This window comes from Puma concolor, chromosome F2 (assembly GCF_028749965.1).
Source record: "Puma concolor isolate L17-30 chromosome F2, mPumCon1.1.hap2, whole genome shotgun sequence".
Taxonomy (NCBI): Eukaryota; Metazoa; Chordata; class Mammalia; order Carnivora; family Felidae; genus Puma; species Puma concolor.
Genome location: NC_141684.1, coordinates 66891571 through 66914350, shown reverse-complemented (window position 1 = coordinate 66914350; position 22780 = coordinate 66891571). Strand labels below are relative to the sequence as shown.

Below are 22780 nucleotides of genomic sequence, written 5' to 3'. Positions count from 1 at the left end.
CTACTTTATCAGTAGTCAAAACCATTTCTAAGAAAGGCATGCCTGTTTTTATCCTTATACTGAATCCCTGAAGTATATCCAGCCCATACAACTTTTAGCAGCATCATTAGCATTAAATGATGTATTTATCTCACACACACACACACACACACACACACACACACACACACACACAGTCTCTGGGGAGTAAAAATGTTACAGGCAACTATCATATTTTACTTTATACACACTTAAATTCTTTGAATTTTTAAAAATATCTTATAACTGAAAAATATGAAGGAAAATAAAAAATATCAAAGTAGCTAAGCGCAGAAAGGAGCAGAATCAATGTTTAACTTAATCTTCAAAGTATGATAGTATAAATTCATGTATAGACTACTATCTCTGCCTTTGAGTAGTTTATAATAAATACGGTGGGGTAAGCAAATGAATAAGTAAACCAACAAATAAGATAATGGAAACCTGTAATAGGTGCTATAAGAGAAATGAACTGGGTACCATGAGAGAGGGGGCCTACTTAGAGTGGTTAGCAAAGGTCTCTCAAACCCTTAGAAAAGGTAGTCAGGAGAAAGCCTCTCTAAGGTGGTATTTAAGCCTACACCTAAACGAGAAGGAGCCAACAATTCAAACAGCATAATGCTTGATGAACTATTTTCATAACAGCTCAGTTCACATCTGGTAATTCACAAAGTAATTTCTGCATTTTGAAATTTGCAATTTTATAAATAAGCCCTGTCATTTTCCATTTTCCAGTCCTCTCCAAACTAAACATCAATAGTTCTCCAGCACTCTTTACATAAGGTTGTGAGTATATATAACTATCCCCAAACTGACATTTTTACCAACACATCAGTTTTTATTAAGAATGTCTTCTGCATAATTCAAATACAGTTATAAGAAAATTAGAGGTAAAAAAAACTAATGTTTAATACAGGGACTAATACAGGCCACGCAGTGTCTTAGTACACTACAGCAGAAAGTCTCTCAAGTGCTACACTATGAAATCAGCAAAACGCTCTTTTTATGCTCAAATTTTGTGTTGGGAATAGAAGATTTAAAGAGATTTGTGTATTGAGAAGGGAAGCAACATAAATGTTGGAGGTAAAGAGGAAAGGGATCATAACAAGAAGACACTACCTTACTGAACTCATTGCAGTCAACAGTCTAGTACTCAGATATTCAGGTTGAGAAACCTCAAACTAAACTCAAAAAGTGACCAATTATAAACCAGAACTACATTTTACTAATTTTCATTATAAAATATATTATTATGCTAATCAGACTTTTACAGTACTGATCATAATCTCACCCTTGCCAATTTATTTATCTACAATGGAGAACACAGTCTTCTAAGTGAAGACTACAGGTATGCTCTCACCTGTACATCAATACTTAGGAAGTTAAATGAATGATCAGAATACTTGATGAATACAGAATCCCTAAACGGATACAGTTCTTTCAGCCAGGCCATGGTGAGGACTGATCAAATATTCCAGCCCCTAGAGATTATCTTTCTAGTTACTAGAATTTTCATGAACCCCAGATGATGTATCTTTTCCCTTTGTACAGTAGTGTATAAACAGTGCCAAATTCTGCTTTTCAACTCTTTTTCAATGTTCAATGCTGACCATCCATTCCATTTCTGCTGACACAGCCTTTCTTTAGACATGTTAATGTCATCTATTTAATCCAATCAAAAACATTCAGAGTGCCTACAACCTGCTGGGCACTATACTAGGTACTGAGCATCCAAGGTTAGATAAGAAATGAGCCACATCCTCAAGAGTTCATCTTCTACTGAGGAAGACCTTTTCTTTTCCTGTTTTTGACCTGGGAGATTGCCAGTTTTTAAACTACCTTCTGCATGTATCTAATTTTATCCATTCTTTGCTGATATTATTTGATTTTCACAGTTCTAGGAGGATTTTACTGTTGCCCTGTGTATCAACCACAAAAGGCATTTTGTAAAGAGGCAACTGAAGTATCGGGGAGTTAAGCAGCTTGCCTGAATCACTAAGTTAATAAGTAGTGGAGCCAAGATTCAAATTCGAGGTCTTTCGGACTCCAAAGATCACACAATCTTTCCTATATTTCATGCAGTCTCTAAGAAACTAAAAACTCTAAGAGATAGAAATACACAAAGTGCCTAGTACATTTCTTGACATATCCCCCGATTTGATGGCTATGTCTGCCAAAATAAAATCTACAATATCAATATCAAGTTATTAATGTGTACAGGGCTTTTAGATCTCCTATTAACTTCTAGGCCCCCAAATTTAACAAGCCAGGAATAATCTTTATTTTGGTAGGTCAAGGCCCAACTCACTGATACTTAGTACTCTTAGAAAACAGAATCAAAACCCAGATCACTTTTCTAGTTAAAAACTCTAATCTCAGCAAAAATAAGGCTCTTCTAATATGTAATATAAATTTTAACTCTACTTTAAGCCTTAGTAAAGCATATTAACAGTGATTTAAAAACAAAGAGTAAGCAAATAAAAATAATGTAAAAAGTGCACCATTGGATCATATCCCAAATCATCTAAAGCTTTAGTTTACATATTTGGTTGATATTTTTAATTTATGCTGAATTATTAAAAAGAAATGCTTCTTAAGAAACACATTAACATCCACCTCTGTTTCTCGTATTTCTCAGGAGTTATAATAGTACAATATGTTTGAAAGCAAAGAGTCACTGAGCAAGGAAATTACTTAAACATAAATCCTAATGTACAAATAAAAATGTGATGAACTAGTAAAGGAAGAACAGGAAATGGAGGACAGAGACTATTAGGTGGGAGTGCAGTGAGAATATAAACACCAGAAACTGCAATTCATCAAACAGGAAGTCCTGAAATCACATGACATGCAGGAAAAGAAAATTTTTAAATAAATGAAAAGGGACAAAGTGACCAGGCTCAATACAGCCCTGGGGGGAAAATATTTTAAAAGACTTTAAATAGATACATTATAAGCTATTAAAAAAATATGAGAATAAGTTATATTTAAATAATCTGGTGACAGTTAATGGACTACTTTCACTTTCTTAGTTGTCCTAATGCTTACTCAATGGAGAATCATGCTAACATCCATCTATTTAGGAGGAAGAAAATAATCTCTTCCTAAAATATTTATATAATCAAATCGTTTTTGTAATGATCACAGATTGTTTTTCATGAAGACAACAGAAAAATATTCACAATTAAGAAATACCATCTGAGTTAAAATGATCTTACCCATTAATGTTGCTAAAAGACACAAGGAGTACATTTCTTTGTCAGCTTGCTCCTGAAGTTCCTTGGATAGTTTACCAGTAACAGCAATCTCTTCTTGTTTCACAGTGTGGGCAGAGTGTGCTGCAGCAGACTGACCACCTTCCGCTTTACTTTTTAGAATCTCTATTGTAATTCTGTCACCATGCTGTAAAGGAACCGGCTCCTTTTCCATTCCTGCCTGGGGTGGCATTAACTCTTTAGGAGGAAAGCCATATCGAATGCACTGTAAATATGGAGGAATGTTAAATTCTCTGGCTATGCTTTCTTGAAGTTCAAAAAAGGTTGTTGAAGATTTAAGTGTAACCATGGACTGTCGTCCATCATTAGTTGTTATTCGGATCTTCTTTTCCTTTGAAGTTGTTGGTGAATATGGAGCCTTGGTAGGGGTAGCAGGTGCAGAGGACGGACCATCACGAATGGTACTAGGAGAAACAGTCCTGGGTTGCCCTTTTTGTTCTTGTTTTAACTTCTCTGTTTTCCGTTTCTGCATTACAGCAGCCTGTTCCGTAATATTCTGTTGAATAGTTCTTTCAGTTTTACTCATGTTTAACTCCTCCTTGTGCAAAGTTTTTGTTTTCTGTCCAGTAAGAATAATTTTAGTTGGGAGCTGAGACTCTGACTCTTGTCCTTGTACATCTCCAACTCTTTGGGCGTGAGCACCATCTATATTTACAGGAGTATAATCATCGGGATTCTTCTTGGCAGTCTGATGCAGTATAGTATGGACAACTTTCTGAACTAGGATTTCACTCCCAAATTCACCTGGAAAGTGCTTGGTAACAAGTTTCATTGCAACATCATAAACATTACTATTCAAAGATGAATCACTTTCATACTGGAACCAATATACTGTTTCTCTGACCACTCTTCCACCCCATTCCAAAGTAATAGGAAAAGCTTCTGGTAGATTGTCATACTCTTTACCATCCCAAAAATGTTTGAATCCACAACCACATTTGCCACCAGTGGACCTAGAATTAGTTCTGTCCCCATCCAAATACACAATAGACCCATCTCCTCTGACCCTTCGCACAGATGTGCCATGGCACCAATTACAGGCTGTCAGGTTACTCAATCCATAGTCTGGTACCAGAACATCTTTCACTGAATCATATGAGCAAACTAAATTGTTCAAGGGAAAGCTATAATTTTTGTCAGGCCTCAGCTGTCCATGAGTACTTTTTGCCAGGTTATACAGTTTCCCTCCTGGAGCCAACCACTCTGGAGGAACATGAAGTTCAGAAAGGGCACCACAGAGCAAACATTTGTGAAGGCGATTATCCATTACTGCTTTTTTAGCAGCTGCTGTAACTTCTTCAGGCTGAACTCCTATCACCCCAGTCCTCCTGTAGAAATACTGATGGACATCAGCAACCAAACTAGGATGGATACCGTGTTTGTCCATAAAGACTTCTTCCATAGCAGCCACAAGCCTAAGTAAGTATTTATCCTGCAAACTTCTGTCTCCTCCAATAACACAACCACCATCCTCCTCAAGTTTAATGTACTTTTTAATAAGGTCCTGAGGCACACCCCATGCTTTAGGCAACAAATTCATAGGCAATTTGGGCAAAGCAGCCCCTTTTATGCCTACCAAGGGGATATAATGGTTTCTACCAGAGCTACTCCATGCAATACAGATTGGTTTGTTCAAATGACCATCTCTCCCTGTGCACTTCTCTGCAGGGATGAGCCCAGGCAGAAAGGTGGCTGAATAATCACCAGAGCTTCTCATGCCACTGAGAGAATCTAGCAAAATAATAGGGCGATGTAATACATTGGCAAGGCCAAATATGTGGATGTTCCTCAGGCCCAAGGGAACACCCTCAGGTGGTACAAACAGAGGGTCACACTCATTGATAATATCCTCCCATTCAGCGGCATCAATGAAGTCATGGAACAGGGCTTGATATTGGGCCAGGTGCTGCTGAAAGTGCTGTTTAAGATTCTCTCTCAAGGCATGCCAGAAGAGCTCCCGGCCTACTAGAGCACGGGACACAGCATGCACCAAGCAGTGTCCATCCCCGTCCACATGAACTGGAATGAGGCATTCCTGGCTTTTATTGGCCCGCTTGATGTCCTCAAGTGTGTCATGCAAATACAGGAGGCTTCCGGAGCGGTCCTTGCCATAGCCCACTGTGTTAACATGCTCTGGTTCGATGAGGAAGGCGCGGTCACCTAGCAAAGCGCAATCGAACAGTTCGCCCTGGTTCATGTCCCGGAGAAGCTTAGCCCTGCCTGTCTGTTTATCCATTCCATAGCGAGCTAATATGGGCGACAACAATTTGCAGTGGTAGTTAGAAAGGCCCATCACCTTTACCAGTTCCGTGTTCTTCTTGGGTGCCCCTGTCACCCCAAGCAGCGCGTTCCGCAGCAGGTTGTGTAGCACTACGTCCGGGTCGGTCACCTCCTCCACCCCCAGCAGCTGTTGCTGCTCGTGCCGCTGTCCGCACTCGGTACACTCGATGCTGACAGAACCGGAGGCCGGGAAGAACAGACGCGCCTGGCACTTCGGATCCGGGCAGCTCCCAGAGAGGATTCTCCGGTCTCTCCGTTTCGAGAGCCCCCCCGGAGGAGCCGCCGCCGCCGCCGCCGCCAGGGACGGCGGAGTCTGCGGAGCCTCAGGGGGAGGAGGTGGCGGCGGCAGCGGAGGCGGCGGCGGCGGCTGAGACATACCTCTCGGCTCTCGTGTCTCGCTCCGCGTCCCAAGCGACCCTCAAAGGCTCATAGCCCAGACACCCACCGGCCCGACTCTGTCTAGTCCAGGCCCAGGACGAATCACTTTCCTTTCCCTACCAGCTCCTCCTCCTCCTAAGCGAAGGCGGAAGCGCCGGACGTTGTTTCTCTTCTTACTTCTCCACTGCCGTAGCCGTTGCCCCGAACGTAACGGCCACCACCCTACCCAGCACTCACACTCACTCACTCTCGCTCTCTCTCTCCCTCAGACACACAGACATACACGCCCTCACTGGGAGTGCGCAGGCGCAGCTACCGCTCTGCCCTCTGGGAATTAGAGTCTTGCAGCCTCTCTCCGGGCCATTGAATGCTAGGATTTTGGATCCTCAAAGAACTACAATACCGTGAGGCCATGCGGTTCAGCACCGGCGGAGAGGAGGAAGAGGAAGGCAATAGGAAGGGGGGGCAGAAAGGAGATCGTCATTCGTGTTGCTTGCCGGGAGTTGTAGTTTTAACTGGATCTTCTTTGTCGTCTTCCTCACTCTGAGGCTCAAGCAAAAGAGAATGAGAGACCACATTTCCTAGGATGCCCTGCGGTGCGTTCAGCCTCACTTCCCCCTTAGGCGGAGAGAAGGATACAGGGAAGCTTGGTAAAAAACAGAATTAAAGGGAATGGGTGTCGGAAGCCGAGGGTCTGAAGTTCACGACTCATAGAAGGGGAGGGGAATTGAAAGGCTCTCAGTGAAGAAGGTACAGTAAATAAATGTCCAGCGGCATAGCGGGCTGGGAAGTTGAATGAAATGGCCTAATCTAGGCCGGAGGTCGTAAGAGAGAAGGGAGGGGGGCGGGGGGTAAACAATGAATTGATTCTCGGAGTATTTCTTAAGGTCTTTTTTTCTGCCATACTTCTCCTCTCATTCCTACCGCTGTTGCAAGCTACTGAGGCGCCTAAGTCCCCTTCTCTGCCTTATTCCCCTTCTGTATTGAGGGTCACTGAGGCGCCATTTGTTTCCTAGTTCCTTGTACTTCTTTGCAGTTTACAGAACAAATAACAGTACTTTGGATGCGTGTAGAGTTGTATATACATGCAAAGGCTTTTAATTAGATATAATTTACTTACGATCCTCTCTTCAAAACTAATAATAGCTATCATTTATTAAGTTCTTAATATATTTCTGCCTCAGTCTTTACGTACACATTATATTTGCTCTTCATAAAAACCTTGTTAGAAAACATGCCCAAAAGGAAGTGACTTCCTTAGGTTCACACAGCCAGCAAGCGACGGTTAGGCATTCAGATCTAGATATGTACCCATATTGCAGACGGGACATAGCAGGAAAGTTTAGGCCAGTATTATATAAAATAATAACTAACTTCCGGTTACTGTTGCTTTATAGTTTACATAATACGTTCACATATATCATTTCATTCTGGCACCAATCCTGTAATACGATACCAGGTATTGTCGACTCCATTTACAGTTATGGAAACAGACTAGGAATTAAGTGACTCGTCCAAGGTCAAACCACCAGTGTATCTCAGACCCAGAGAGTGTTTTTTATACTATTTTCTACAAAAGAAAAGAGCTGTTAAGCTCACACCTTTTGTTAGGCCTCTGGATCTCTTAGGGGGAAGGAGTGATAAGGATGTTTACCCTTAAGGAGGCAACAGAGCTTTATTTTATTGTGTGCTTGGAAATTGCCTCTTCATGCACAACACATTGATATGTTAATTGAAAGCTAGTATTGTTTTAATTATTATTGTACAGTGAGCCCCTTTCACTTATTCTGGAAAGTCTTGCTTTTTGAAACCTTAGATAAGTGAACTATCTCAAAATTTCTGAAACGTCTGGGACAAAATAGATACATCAGTGCAGTCCATGAGGCCATTTGAGTCTTCTGTAGCTGCCAAGGGAATTGTTTACCTTACTAGGTTTTTTGGGTAAATAGAATTTGATGCTTTGAAATGAACCATTTGTGAGACACTCCTGAAAGGTATTACTACTGACTTCCACCTTAATTATTGTCTACAGTTTTCTTCAAAAGAAATGACATGTTTGAAAGAGAAATTATTTAAACATTATTCTCTTATCCAATTCTCCTGGCCCACGGCGCAAATGATGTTACCGTAATACAAGATAGGTAATGTTACTTATCTTGAAAGGGATAATTTTCAATAAAGTTTTTTGGGGCTCCTGGGTGGCTCAATCGGTTGGGCGTCCGACTTTGGCTCTGGTAATGATCTCATGATTCGTGGGTTCAAGCCCTGTGTCTGACTCTGTGCTGACAGCTCAGAGCCTGGAGCCTGCTTTGAATTCTGTGTCTCCCTCTCTCTCTGCCCTTTCCCTACTCACACTCTCACTCTCTGTCTCTCAAAATTAAATAAACATTGAAAAAATAATTTTTTTAAATAAAGTTTTTCTTAATTCATGCAGAAAAGGTTGTTTATTTCTATTCTGACAATAGTTTGGTGGTAACTACATACATGGTCTTGGAACTGGTTTTTAATTGAGTGTTTTTAAGTTGAGAAATTGAATATGCCTAGTAGGTGGAAATTATTGTCTACTGTTACTGAGAAGTTACACCTTCAGTGAAATTTTATTTTCGTCATACAGAATCCAAAGAATTGAATTATGAAAGCCTCAAAACACATGAAAAATGACAGCAGTGTGCACATGGGCATGCACTTTTATGTTTTGACATCACCAAGCTAAATTTTCTTTACTGATAATACATATGAATAGTGAAATAGATTTTTTAAATCACATTTGAATATGTCATTCTAAATCACACTTGACAAAATAACCACTTCCCACCTTACTGAAAAAATGGGTAGCCTTTTGCTGGTTTGTCAAGCACAATCCATTTGACTCATCCAATGTTCATTTCCCCATGTGGAACTTTGATTAGTTAGAAATACTCTTCCAAAACTAAATCTGACATTTAAACCCATTTGTTACTATAGTTCTAATTTTAAGAATGATACTTTTGAAAGGAAAAAAATAAAATACCCTGATATAAAGCACAGTTCATAGGAGGAGGGAAAGGAGTTAAGTTTTCGATCAATTCTAGAATTAAATTGGGTCATTTAACCTTCAAGTCACTTAATGAGTCTGTAGATGCAAAGTTCAGAAAGTAAGAAGGCTAACAAATAAAGGGGCATTAACCATGCCACGTTCAATATGTGAATTATTTTTTTACAGGCATTTAGAAGGCATGGGTACCTGTAAAGTAAGAACGTTTTGTTAGGACAAAATATGACATGCTGTTTCTTATAAGGCCATAGGAGTGCAGCAAGCTTCTAACTTGCTTATGTGAGATATACATGATTCCTTCCTCTTCTTCCCCAAATCCATGATCTTAATTGCCTAATAACTTTTAAAAGATCTTGATGAGATTTCTAATAGTTTTTCTTTTTTTAAAGTTTATTTATTTTTGACAGAGAGAGAGAGAATGTGGCAGGGGAGGGGCAGAGGGAGAGGGAGACAGAATCTGAAGCAGACAGCAGAGAGCCTGATGCAGGGCTCAGACTCATACACCGTGAGATCATGACCTGAGCCAAAGTCAGATGCTTAACCGACTGAGCCACCCAGGAGCCCCACTAATAGTTCTTATTCTCATCTCAGTATTCCCTACGGGAAAATGAGCTGAGCCCCTAATGTTAGCTGCTCTGATATATACCTCTTCTATCACCATTACCCCAGCATCACCTCTATCTGAATTGACAAAATGCAGTTAAAACTGAAACCCTCTTTTTCCCCGTAAATTTCTAGTATGGCACTTCTAAAATTCCTGTATTGCTTTTTTTTTTTCTTCAATGTGTATTTATTTTTGAGAAGGAGAGGTGGAGAGAGAGGAAGACAGGATTCAAAGTGGGCCCTGCACTGACAACAGAGAGCCTGATGCGGGGCTTGAACTCACAAACCGTGAGATCGTGACCTGAGCCAACGTTGGACACTTAATCAACTGAGCCACCCAGGCGCCCCTAAAATTCCTATATTGCTTTTAATAAACCTAGTAAATGTAAAAGCAAGAGGCATCCGCTTAACAAGAGCATAACCATTATTGTTTTTCTTTTATATTGGAAAAGGAAGGGAATCATAACTTTGGGGATTGTTATAAGTCAGCCACATACTTTCTTATATGAAATATACATCTGTACTAAGAGTTGACTGTGTTCCTCCAGATCTCTACTCCAGATAATCAGACTTTGAGTCATCAGCTTTTGTTGAAGCTGAGGGTGGATATGTGAGAGAGACTTAATTACTGAAGTAGGTATCGTGAGAACTTGAAAGGATGCAGAATGCCATCCCTGATGCCGAGGAACTCCAAGTCTAATAGAAGAAATAGGCTAAACTAAATTTTTCATAAATATAGGTAGAATAAAGTATGTAATTAATCAAAACAGTATAAGAAAATAAATATCACAAATGCTATGAAAAATTGAGGGCTTGTTGTAGGGGGAGTGTTTTTCAGAATATTATCTTAGTCTTTAAAACAGTCCTGTGAGATAGGTTTAACTCTGGAAGGTTAACATCATCATCATTATTACCACCCAGCTAGCAAGTAGCAGAGCTGGGCTTCAAATCAAGGTTTTCTTCCATGTTTAGTACTCACTCTTTCCACTACATCACAGCTGCTTAGTGATTTGAGAGAGAATTAGCCAAGAAGTGAGTGCAAACTGGTGGCCAGTGGCCAAACTTGGCTTACATGTGTTTTTGTTTGGCCAGCAGCAGTTTAACTTTTTTTTTTTTTTTTTTTTAATGTGAACATCTTTGTGCAGTGGCCAGCAGTTCTCTCTCTAAGGTCATATACCAGGTCCCTTGAGACATATTACCTGCTTGGCTCCAGAAAGCATTTGCATTTTCTGTGTCAGGCAGTAACTGGCGACAGAGAGGAGATATTCTCAAAAGGCTCATGAAAGGTATTTCAAAGGGTGGAAGAAGGACTTTGTGAACAAGAGTTGCAGAGAGTATTTGCAGAGAGTATTTGAAGAAGAATGATTGGCAGTATTTCTTATTATGTAAAGGTGAAAGAGGTCAAGTAGAGTTAAAGGTTATGCTTTAGCACTATAGTTTTCAAACTTTAGTGATCATCAGAATCGAATGTAACAGTGGGTTGCTGGGCTCCACCCCAGAATGAGTGCATTTGGGATGGAGCCTGAGAATTTGCATTTCTACCAAGTTCTTTGGTATTGCTGATACTGCTGGTCCAAGGATCATACATGGGAAATTAGTGTTTATCAGACTCTGGGTCATATCTGGGGAAGGACTTAAAACCCAGACTTTGGTTTCTGTTGTTTTAAGTACAACAGGAATTTACATAGAATGTTTAGAAAATAAGTAAAAAAATTAAAATTAGTCTTATCAATTAGAAGGTTACAATTAACATTTTTAATGGACTGTTCAATTTCCTTTTTTCTAAAAGTATTAGGAAACCAAAATTGTATCATCATTATCATCACCATAATAGTAGCTATTAAATTAACACTAATTAGGGATCTATTATGTGCCAGGGTCTTTACATATATTTACTTAATCCTTATAATATTTTTTGAGCCAGGTACTATTATTATTATTTTTATTTTACTGATGAGGACTGAGGCACAGAGAGGTTATTTAATTTGTTCAGTGTTTCATTGCTAGTAAGTGGCATACTTAGGATTAAAACCCAAGCAGTCTGGCTCCAGAGCCTGTATGCTTAATCATTATGTTTACTATAATGAGTCTTCTGTCATACTGACCATTATGCTGTACTAGTGTGCTAAACTACTTTTAACCTGAATTGTTTAATCAAATCATGAACAATTTTGATAACATTAAATATTCTTGTCCAACATTTAAAATGAAAGCCTACATTTTTTTCTTTTAAAATATTTCAAACATTTTAAGTGTACAGAAAAATTATATAAAAATACTCATGCACCGACTACCAGGTTGAACATATGTTAATATTTCAGCATATTTGCTTTGAACCCCCCCTTTCAAAAAAGAAAAAAAAATGTAATTTAGTAAGACCATGATTTTAAGATTTAATTTTACTTAAAATGGTGCCTTATGAGTTATAAAAGAAATCACCCTTTCCCTTAATAAAAGTAGGATCCTGGGGTGCCTGGGTAGCTCAGTCGGTTAAGTGTCTGATGCTTGGTTTCAGCTCGGGTCATGATCTGAGCCCATGGATCTGTGCTGATGGTTCAGAGCCTGGTTTAGATTCTTTCTCTCCCCTCTCTCTCTGCCCTACCTCGCTTGCTCTCTCTCTCTCAAAATAAATAAATAAACGTAAAAAAAAAAATAGGACATCCTTTAAACTTATAAAGGAGGAAGAATTTCTATGTAGTAAACAACCTCGTAATTACTGTTGTTATGCCATCCCAGTGAACACTTCTCCTCCTTCAACACTCTGGCCCATACGTGGGTTTTTAAAATTATTTGGTGATAAAGGTAATAAACACAGATAGTAACATAAAACTAGGTAATGTGACTTGTATGGTTTACTCAGTTTTCAGGTTGCTTAGCCTACTTTCATGTGGCAAAGGTCAGATTCCACCTGGGTAACAACTGTGCGTTGCCAAATAGAACTATCTGCAATGATGGAAAAGTCCTATGCCTGTCCTGTCCAATATGGCAGCCACTAGCGTAGCCCTTGAAATGTGGCTAGTACAACTTAGGAACTGAATTGGGTTTTTGTTGTTGTTGTTGTTGTTGTTGTTGTTTTGTTTTTGAGAGAGAGAGCATGCACAAGTGAGCAAGGGGCAGAGAAAGAGAAAATCCCGGGGGGGGGGGGAGAGAGAGAAAACTTGGGTTCACCCAGTGTAGGGCTTAAGCTCACCTGCAGCGTGGGCACATGCTCACCAGATGTGGGGCTTGTGCTCACGAACCATGAGATCATGACCTGAGCTGAAGTCAGATGCTTAATGACTGAGCCACCCAGGCGCCCAGAAACTGAATTGTTAACTTTATTCAATTTTAATTAAATTTAAGTAACCACATGTGGCTAGTGGCTCTCAATTGTCAGCACAGATCTAGGTCCTTACAGCTCTAAGTCTTCATTAAAAATACTGATTCCCCAGATTCCAGGGAGTTCCTGGTTCTGGTGCTGGGTCAAGGGATGCAGACTGAAAAAGGGAACAAGGGAGCTTTTTTAGGATGATGGAAATATTCTTTATTTTGATTATGGTGATGAGGATATGGATATATACATTTGCCAAAACTCATCCAACTGAATTCTTAAAAGGGGTGCATTTGTGTGTGTAAATTATACCTCAATAAAGTTGATTTTAAAAAGTAAAAGAAAAAAAAAGGGCTGAGTTCCAGGGACAGAAGTTCCACCTCTAGTCTATCTAAAGCATGCCTTCTGCAATCCCATTTTTTCCTTAGGAACCACCAAAGTCATTACTACAACATCATAGGACCCTTTGTGATCTGGCGCCTGGGTACTTCAGACATTTCCTTGGCTGGATGCTTTGGCACACTGACCACCTTGTTAGTCCTCAAACACTCCAATACATTCCTGTCTCAGGGCCTTTGCACTTGCTCTTCTTCTGATTGGAAAATTTTTCCCAGGTAATCATTTTAGGTGTCTGCTCAAATGTCAGCTCCAACAAGATGCCATTCCTGCCAACCTCTGTCCTTTTCTCTCTCCATTTCCTTATCCTGCTCACTTTATAGCACTAATCACTATCTGAAATTATATAGTTACTTGTCTATTGTCCTTCTTCCGCATTAGACTGTAAGGCTGTTCATAAGGGCAGGCAGTTTGTTGATTGTTAGATTCCCTGTGCCAGGCACACTGTAGCCTCAATAAATATTGTTGAATGAATGAATGGCTGTCATCCATGGTAGTGTTTCTCAGCCTGAGATCGAAGCATGCATTCATTGAAAATCCACAAATTCTCTAAAAACTTTTTAAAAATTTTGTGTTGTAATTTTGATACTAATCTAAAACAATATTTATGATTTCCTAAATGAGCACCTTAAAACATGAAGTTTTGAATGCCTGAATTCATGTAGAGTTTAGGATTTTGTTTGTATCAGGTAAAAACCAAAGAACATCATGACAAAACGTATAGATAAAGATTTCACGGTAATTTTGATAGAGTTAGGTCATCACATGTCACACAGTAGCCTAGACTTGCCAAACTCAAAAGAACTAGGCCTTTAACTGCCAGGGCTACATTCAGTTAGAAACAGAAATTGCACAAAGCATGCATGCATGTGTGCACACACAAACACACACACTCTCATATATTCTGAACTTAGTAGCTATAAGTGAACTAGTAAATACACTGTAAGGAATTTTTTTTATGTTTTTATTTTATTTTTGAGAGAGAGACAGAGTGAGAGTGGGGGAGGGGCAGAGAGAGAGGGAGACAATCTGAAGCAGGCTCCAGGCTGTGAGCTAACAGCTCAGACTAACACCTCTCCAGGCTCTGAGCTAACAGCTCCATGACATGGAGCTCAACCCCATGGACGGCGAGATCTTGACCTAAGCCAAAGTCGGACACCCAACCAATTGAGCCACCCAGGAGCCCCTCTCACAGTAAGGAATTGCTTTATGGTTTCCAGCAATACTCAGATTTGATACTACTTAACTAAGATGTCATACTTAAAGGGGGGATGCCTGATTGGCTCAGTTGGTAGAGCATGTGACTCTTGATCTTGAGGTCCGGAGTTCACACCCCATGTTGGGTATAGAGCTTACTTAAAAAAAAGAGAATGTCAAATACTCAAAATTACTAACCCTATCTTATGAGTGACCACTTTACAGTTATCAGGTGATCCTCAAAATTGGCATTCCAGGATTTTGTAGCACTAGAATTTTTATTCAAATATGTGATCTAATCTTCTCAAACTAGCGGCAGGAAACCTGGAAGATATTAATACAGTGTATTTGTACAAACAGGTGTCATTTGCATTGACATTATTAAAGTAAACATACAGAGACACAGTTAATATAGATCAGAAGTTGCATCTTAATCTTCGTAAGCCTAACAGCTTGCAATTCAAACTAACATTAATTTTAAATGGCTGGACCAAATAACCAATGTCTGTGGAGCAGGAGAATACTTATCACTGCAGTTTTATTACTTTTCCTTCTTCCTTTTCTTTTCCCTTTACTTAGAACTCAAAGGGTACTTTGGGGGTAAAAGAAAGTAAAGTTCAAGGGTTTACTGAAAGAAACACTTTATCCTCATCCCGGTAACATTCTTGAGTTTTTGTAGAATGGCCTGATCTCTCTGTCTGAACCTTCCGGCTCTATCTCCTAAACACGGTCTAATTCAGTTCCTTTCGTGGGTGTGACATAAAGAGTCAGAATAAGCATTACATTTTTTTATATGTATAGTCTCATAAGACATATGTGAATGGGTAAGAGAAGAGCAAAAGTACAAGGTGACATACTTTCTTAGTCCTTTAGATTATTTACATAAATCCTTGCATAATATTCCAATATATAAGTGTGTTATAATTATGATGTACAAGAATATAAATCCAAGGCAGTCTGCAAGCAGGGGTTTTTATTTAGGTGGACAGGAAATTATTGAAAATTATGTATGCATGTACTAAATTAAAGCATCAGCACTAGGTGTCAGCAGATCACAACATTGGAGAGTGCCTCAATTTGGACATTGGTAAAATAGCAATAAATGGACAGAGTGTCTTTCATGACACCTCTTGCCTAGCATTTTCCCATTCATATATTAATTTTCAGCCTGGCATTTGCTAAGTGTGTCCACAAATTCTATGGATATTAATGGGTATCATGTTGAGTGGAGGCTTCTACAGTGAAGTAAGTTTAGTAAACAATGAGTAAATAAAGTTAGTTTTTCTACTGAGGACTTTCAGAGCCTTTCTATGCTGATGACACTGTGACTCCAGAGAAAAAGCACTGATGCCTCCAAAATGTCTAGGGAGAGGAAGGGTTTAATGGCAAGAGTCTGCTAGCAGCTTAAGATACTAGAATGTATTACATTTTTCATTTTGGACATTATTTTGTTTACAGTGTACATTTTGGGGTAATCTGGGTGTGCTGATAGAGATAACAGGGATGTTAATACCCTAAGCCACCCTGGCAGTATTATTGATATGTAGCATTTCTGCACTTTGTTAGCCACAAAAACATTTGAATCTGTCAGAGGCACATATTTTTAGGAAAAACCAACACAGAGAAATAGTGCCTCTCATTATGGCCTCTCATCAGTATGCTTAAAAAGGAGTTAATGCTCTCCCATATTCTCTGGTAATTATGGAGGTGTTTTCCATTTAGTGTTTTAATCCAGCTGACATGTATTTTTGCATAGGATGTGAGGGAAAGATTCAAATGATTTTATTTACTTATTTTATATTGCAAAATACCGGTTGTCCCAAAACCTTGCATTAAATATGTTTTTGGTTTTGTTTTCAGGTCCAGAATCCTCCAGATCAATTTACCAATAAGTTCAATATGTAAAACAGACCAATGTGATTGAAATGGGAACGAATGAGAATTATTCCAACTTGCCAGCAGTACTTACCCCCTTTTCCACCCTCCCCAAAGGGTGTACTTTGAAAACCATTGGAAAAACTCACCCCCTCATGAATGGCTTGAAATACCCCATCTGTAACATGCTACATTAAAACATTTGCCTATCTCAGTTATTTTTCTGCCAGTCTCATACTTTAATTTATGGAGCCTAGGACCTTTATAATTTAACAAAAGAAATTGAAACATCTAATAAATAACAACATGAGATTTGGGGAGACCCATAAAATTAGGATATTTCTTTTAAATGTCTGTTGTTGGCAAGAGTTGATTAAGTCCCTTCAATATATATTTGAACTAAAATTATTTCTTTAAAATTTTTTTTTAACGTTTATTTATTTTTGAGAGACAGACAGAGCATGAACGAGGGAGGGGCAGAGAGAGAGGGAGACACAGAATCGGAAGCAGGCTCCAGGCTCTGAGCCATCAGCCCAGAGCCCGACGCGGGGCTCAAACTCATGGACCACGAGATCGTGACCTGAGCTGAAGTTGGACGCTCAACCGACTGAGCCACCCAGGTGCCCCTGAACTAAAATTATTTCTGAATAACTTGGTAAAACTATATACTGGTTGATAATATGATAATGTGTGTCACAAGTTTACAATGTGGATATTCTTTGATTGACTAAATCACTTGTAAGATTTAATCCTAAAGAAATAACCAGAAATGTATGGGAAAATTTTGCTGTTGTTTATTAATAGTATTGAAGATGTTCCAGATTTTTAACAGTGTGGGACTGGTTAAATGGACCCTGGCACAGCCATAAGATGGAATACTCATTAGCCATTATAGTGATGTTATAAAAAGAAAACTACCTTATTGAGTACTTGTTACAAATCTGGCACTGTACCAGTCGCCTTAATTGTATTGTCTTAAGTCTCACAATATCCCTAGGTGATAGGTATCACTCCCATTCATAGAAGAGAAAACAGTTCAAACAGCTAGTGAAGTAGTATTGTTGGAATTCAACCCATGTCTGCTCTTAACCCTTGTTCTTAATCACTATCCTAATGATATGGGAAAATATTCACTATTTACTGATAAGCAATTGTTTTAATGTAGTTTAACTGACATTGAAATAAACAACAAGCAGAAAACTTCTGCCTGGGGTGCCTGGATGACTCAGTCGGTTGGACGCCTGACTCTTGATTTCGGGTAGGGTCATGATCTCATGGTTTGTGAATTCAAACCCTGTGTTGGGCTCTGCGCTGACAGGGCAGAGGCTGCTTGGGATTCTCTCTCCTTTTCTCTCTGCCCCTCCTCCACTCACTCTTTCTCTGTCTCTCTCAAAATAAATAAATAAAAACTTAAAAAAAAAAAAAACCACAACTTCCTCCTACATGAAATTCCTTCCTTTCCAAAGTTACTTATGCTTGGTAATGTTTCTCCCCAAATGAATCTACCGTTACACATGTTTTTTAAGTTGATTTTGGAAGTCTTAAATGCCTGGTCTAAGAATTCAAACAGTACCCATGATTATAAAGTTGCTGCACCTTTATTCGTAAATTATATCACTATATATGAGTGGATACACTTGTAGGCTCTTTTTTATGTTCCCTGTATTCTATTTCTTCTTGCTCTGGCGTCAACTTGTAGGCAAAGTGAGGGGAGGGATCTGAAGGTCCATATGGCTAACTTTCAACACAGGAGTCCCTTGTGTGTGTGGTGTAGTGCGGTAGTTAGTCCTAGTTCTGGAACTCAACTGGTTAGACTGAGTCCCAGCTTTTAAATGAAAGTGTTTTCATTAAAATGAAGTGGTCATTGTAGCTACCTCATAAGATTGTGGTGAGGATTAAACTAATTGACATGAAAAATGCTTAGAAGAGTGCCTGTGACATAGTAAATGCTCAACCATCAGCTATTATTGTCAGGATGATGATGATGCACATGTGCAGAGATGGGGAAGAGAAGAAAAATTACTTAGGAGTGTTCATTATGTACCACATACCTACATGATCTCTCCATTTGATCTCAATATTTATTTGTATTCCCTTTTATTATAAAGGTGAGGAACTTAAAATTCAGGGTGGTTATATATGGAAGGAATAGAATGAATTATTAGACCCATTTCTAGGACTAAGGACAAGATAAATACTGAAAGGTGACTGACCAGGAGATAGCAAAACACTGAGAAAGGAGATGAGAAACAGACCTGTAGAGCCACACCACCCTTCGGGACCAAGGGACAGTGTTGTAATTTTCAGGACTGAGTGGGTGCCCAACCCAATCTGTATCAGAAAACTGTGCTTTGGAAATTCAACTGTTTTTACACTAGTTTTACACTAGTTGTATTTTCTGTAAATATTTCTTGTTTTGTTCTCCTGTTGTACGTACTAAAATTACTTCTGAATTGCCAGTCTGTCTCATTTGTACTTTGAGAGAGCCAAAAGGAAAAAAGAATTTTCGGGCATCTTCTGCAGGAGCTACATGTCAGACATCAGGTGTCCTGGGCTTCAAATGCCAGAAGCCCAAGACAGAAAAGAAATGCAAGGAAGAAAATCCTCTTCCCCAGAGGCTTCTACAGTGTTCTCTGCTCTAACCTTAGAAGGCTTTGAACAGTGTTGCCTAGAGAATGGCCTTTTACTTACTCATCCGTCCAGCATGACTCATCCCCAAGACTGTTGAGTAAGTGAAATTTTACAGTATGTATGTTTCTGTGACTTTTAAAAACATGGTGATGTGGAAAGAGCATGGACTTTGGAATCGGACAGGCCTAAACTTTGTTACTTAGTGCTTGTGTAATTTGGGCTATTTAATGACTGCTCTCAACTTTCTTATGCATAAAATAGGAATAATAAAATCTATTTCACGGAATTGGTATGGAAATTAAGTGAGGCAGCAAAACTGAAGGTATAACCTCTGGCACATGTAGGCACCCATGCCTTTCCTTTCTCTGTCACGTTGTGGGTTTGGAGTGAGCATTTGGCTACATCTTGTATTTATTTTTATACTTTTCTACTATACCCAGGGCCGTGCTTTGTTTGCAGTGAGCATCCTATAAATAGTAACAACATCATTGGCATACATGCACAGAAATTGAATGATGGGTCAACAATTTTAGGTGTGTCTTTTTTTTTTTTTTATTTTTTATTTTTTTTTTTTTTAATTTTTTTTTTTTTCAACGTTTATTTATTTTTTTTGGGACAGAGAGACAGAGCATGAACGGGCGAGGGGCAGAGAGAGAGGGAGACACAGAATCGGAAACAGGCTCCAGGCTCTGAGCCATCAGCCCAGAGCCCGACACGGGGCTCGAACTCACGGAACGCGAGATCGTGACCTGGCTGAAGTCGGACGCTTAACCGACTGCGCCACCCAGGCGCCCCTAGGTGTGTCTTAATGTTTATTAATCTATTTATCCTGTCATAGAGAAAAACTGCCAAATGTAGATAAACAGGATGTGGAGCCAGGGCTGAAGAGTCAGGCAGGTTGTTCCCTGCATAGGGCCAGCAGCTGCAGAGGAGAGTGGGGACCAAGCCCTCAGCCCCTTCTGCTCGCAGAGCCCCCTGACAACTCCCTATTTCAGGTCACTCAAAGGCAGTGTTCTGTGGGGGAACGACAGACTTGTCTCTTCTGACATCAGGGGTTCCTCTTACAGACAATTTGCTATGCTTGATTTTAATTGTTTTCTTTTTCTCTTTTAATTATTAAATACTTAAAAGGTAAAAAAGATAATGTGGGGCACCTGGGTGGCTCAGTCGGTTACGCCTCCAACTCTTGATTTCAGCTCAGGTCACTCACGGTTCGTGAGTTCAAGCCCTGAGTCAGGCTCTGCGCTGACCGTGCACAGTCTGCTTGGGATTCTGTCTCTCCCTCTCTCTGTCCCTCCCCACTCACTCTGTCTCTAAAAAAAAACAAAAACAAAAAAATCCCAGATGCTCTCACCACATTACCATTATTATTATTTGTTATCTGGAATACTGCAATAACCTCCTAATTGGTTTTCCTGCTTTTACTTAGTTGTCTATTTTCTATTTTTTTTCAAGTTTATTTATTTATTTTGAGAGAGAGAAAGAGAGAGAGAGTGACAGGATCCCAAGCAGGCTCTGTGCTGGTAGCAGAGAGCCTGATGCGGGGCCTGAACCTATGAACCATGAGATCATGACCTGAGCCGAAGTCAGACGCCCAAGCAACTGAGCCACCCAGGCACCCCACTAGTTTCTGTTCTCCATAGAATAACCAAAGTGGAGTGATTCTATAAAAGTACAATTTACCACTTCATTCCTCTGCCTAATATTTTCTAACATCTATTACATTTAATCAAAATGTCTTTCCATGGGGATGCCTGGGTGGCTCAGTCAGTTAAATGTCCAACTCTTGGTTTTGGCTCAGGTCATGATCTCATGGTTTCGTGGGCTTGAGCCCCAAGTAGGGCTCTGTGCTGACAGTGCGGAGCCTGCTTAGGATTCTCTTTCTCTCTCTGCCCCTCCCCACTTGCTCTCTCGCTCTCTCTCACTCTCAAATAAATAAACTTAAAAAAAGATAATGTGATACTCCTTTACCCATAAATTGACATTACTATAATTGTTATAAAATCTTTGAAATTATAACTTAATTTCAGACTTTTAGAAAAATAGAAAAAATACTACAAAGTGTTCCCACACACCTTTCACCGTTTACCAAATGTCAATATTTTGCCACGCTTGCGTATCCTTGTCTCTCTGTATTACATATGCAGATTATTTTTGGACCACTTAAGAGAAATTTCCCTTCCTCTTCCTTCAATCATTTCTTCTTTCCCTCCTTCCTTCTTTCCTTTCTTCGTCTCAAATAAAACATTAGAGCTAATATTTCCCTGCTTCACCCATCCCCTTCTCTCCTTCTCTGCCTCTCCTTACCCTTGTCAGGGAACCTGCTGTCTTACATGTTTCTGTGCTTTTACTACATATGATTAGATGTAAAGATATTGAATTTTCATTATTTGTTGAGGCTTGCTTTGTGATCAGTACATGATCACTTTTACAACTTTTCCATAGAACCTGAGAAAGAATATGTACTTTTTAAATGAGCCAATAGCTGTAAACCCCTTGCAATAGTGCCTGGCACATTATCAGCACTAAATAGTGTTAACATTTTTAAATAATCATATGCTGTACAGTCACATAGAAGTCCACTGGCTTAGATTTGTTAACTGTCTTATTCAAATTTTGGATGCTTGAACTCTCAATTTTTATTTAAAAATTTTGTTTTTACTTATTTATTTTGACAGAGAGAGTGAGCATGAGTGGGGGAGAGGGAGAGAGAGAGAATCCCAAGCAGGCTCCTCAGTGTCAGCACAGAGCCTGATATGGGGCTGGAACTCACAAATCATGAGGTCATGACCTCAGCCGAAATCAAGAGTCAAAATCAAAATCAAGATGCTTAACTGAGCCACCCAGGTACCCCCTTGAGCTCTCAATTTTTAAAGAAATTTGCTAAAATCTTGTGATTGTGGATCTGTACATGTTTGTGTGTATTCCACCAACTTTCGCTCCCTGGCATAGGAGTGAGACCCTGGTCTGTTGTCTGCATCCCACCTCTAATCCCACCCTTGTTAGTGTTTCATCGCAGAGAACTGGGATGGAAATCAGGGCCCTGACTGAACAGAAAAAGCATCACAGGGAAATGGAAGTTTATGAATCCAAACCCATCAAAAATCACAGTGACCTTGACATTTCCCTTTTGTAAGGCTGCTCTGCAGCCTGATCATCATTTGCTACACTCTGATGCTTGCTACACTCTGATATTTCTCCCCTCTAATGCCCACCACCATTCCTACCCTACCCCCACCCCCTCCCCCAGTCCCTCAACCATAATTCCTCTGAAGTTTAAGCCAATTTTTTTGGATAATACTCACCAAATTCCCTCGCTAATATTTCAAAACTAAATTTCCATATTCCTGTAGTTCTGGGACTAGAAGCTTGGGAAGAAATGTTTCTTAACTGATTCACTAAAAATTGAATATTGTTGGCTGTATTATGATAAACAGAATACACATGAAGAGTGGGAAAACAGACATGAAATAAATAAAACCAAATAAATTGTGAAAAATGCTAAAAGAGAAAAGAACTGTTTCTAGAAGAGAGAAAATGGAGGGGGCGTGTCCTGTGAAGATGTGTTGGGGGAGGATGTTCCAAGAGGGGTGACCGGGTCTGGGAAGGTCGTGGGGCAGAACAGAACTTGGTAGTGAAGAGCTGAAAGAAGCCAGTGAGGAGGGATCAGTGCGTAGCCCAGAGGTCTTAGGAGAGACACAGGCTAGCTCACATAAGGCTGTATGAGCCACGTTAGAGCTTTTGATTTTATTCCAGAAACTAGAATCCATTGAAGGGTTTTAA

The 22780-nt window shown here is 39.6% G+C and overlaps 1 protein-coding gene and 1 long non-coding RNA gene across 3 annotated transcripts in view; one reads left to right on the top strand and one right to left on the bottom strand.

The window, feature by feature from the left end:
• VCPIP1 (valosin containing protein interacting protein 1) overlaps positions 1–6251 on the bottom strand; it is a 30484-nt gene extending 24233 nt beyond the window's left edge. The window contains exon 1 of the mRNA XM_025922981.2: positions 3237–6251. Within this exon, the coding sequence (XP_025778766.1) occupies positions 3237–5949 (2713 nt within the window). The 5' untranslated portion in view covers positions 5950–6251. The remainder of the gene's footprint in view (positions 1–3236) is intronic.
• A 302-nt stretch (positions 6252–6553) lies between these two features.
• LOC112859552 (uncharacterized) overlaps positions 6554–22780 on the top strand; it is a 28195-nt gene continuing 11968 nt past the window's right edge. The window contains exons 1-3 of one of the 2 annotated variants that reach the window (XR_015246721.1): positions 6554–6701; positions 16352–19530; positions 19796–21619. This is a non-coding gene — a long non-coding RNA (uncharacterized LOC112859552). Of the gene's footprint in view, positions 6702–16351; positions 19531–19795; positions 21620–22780 lie in introns of those variants that run through there. The other variant, XR_015246722.1, reaches the window with a different exon arrangement.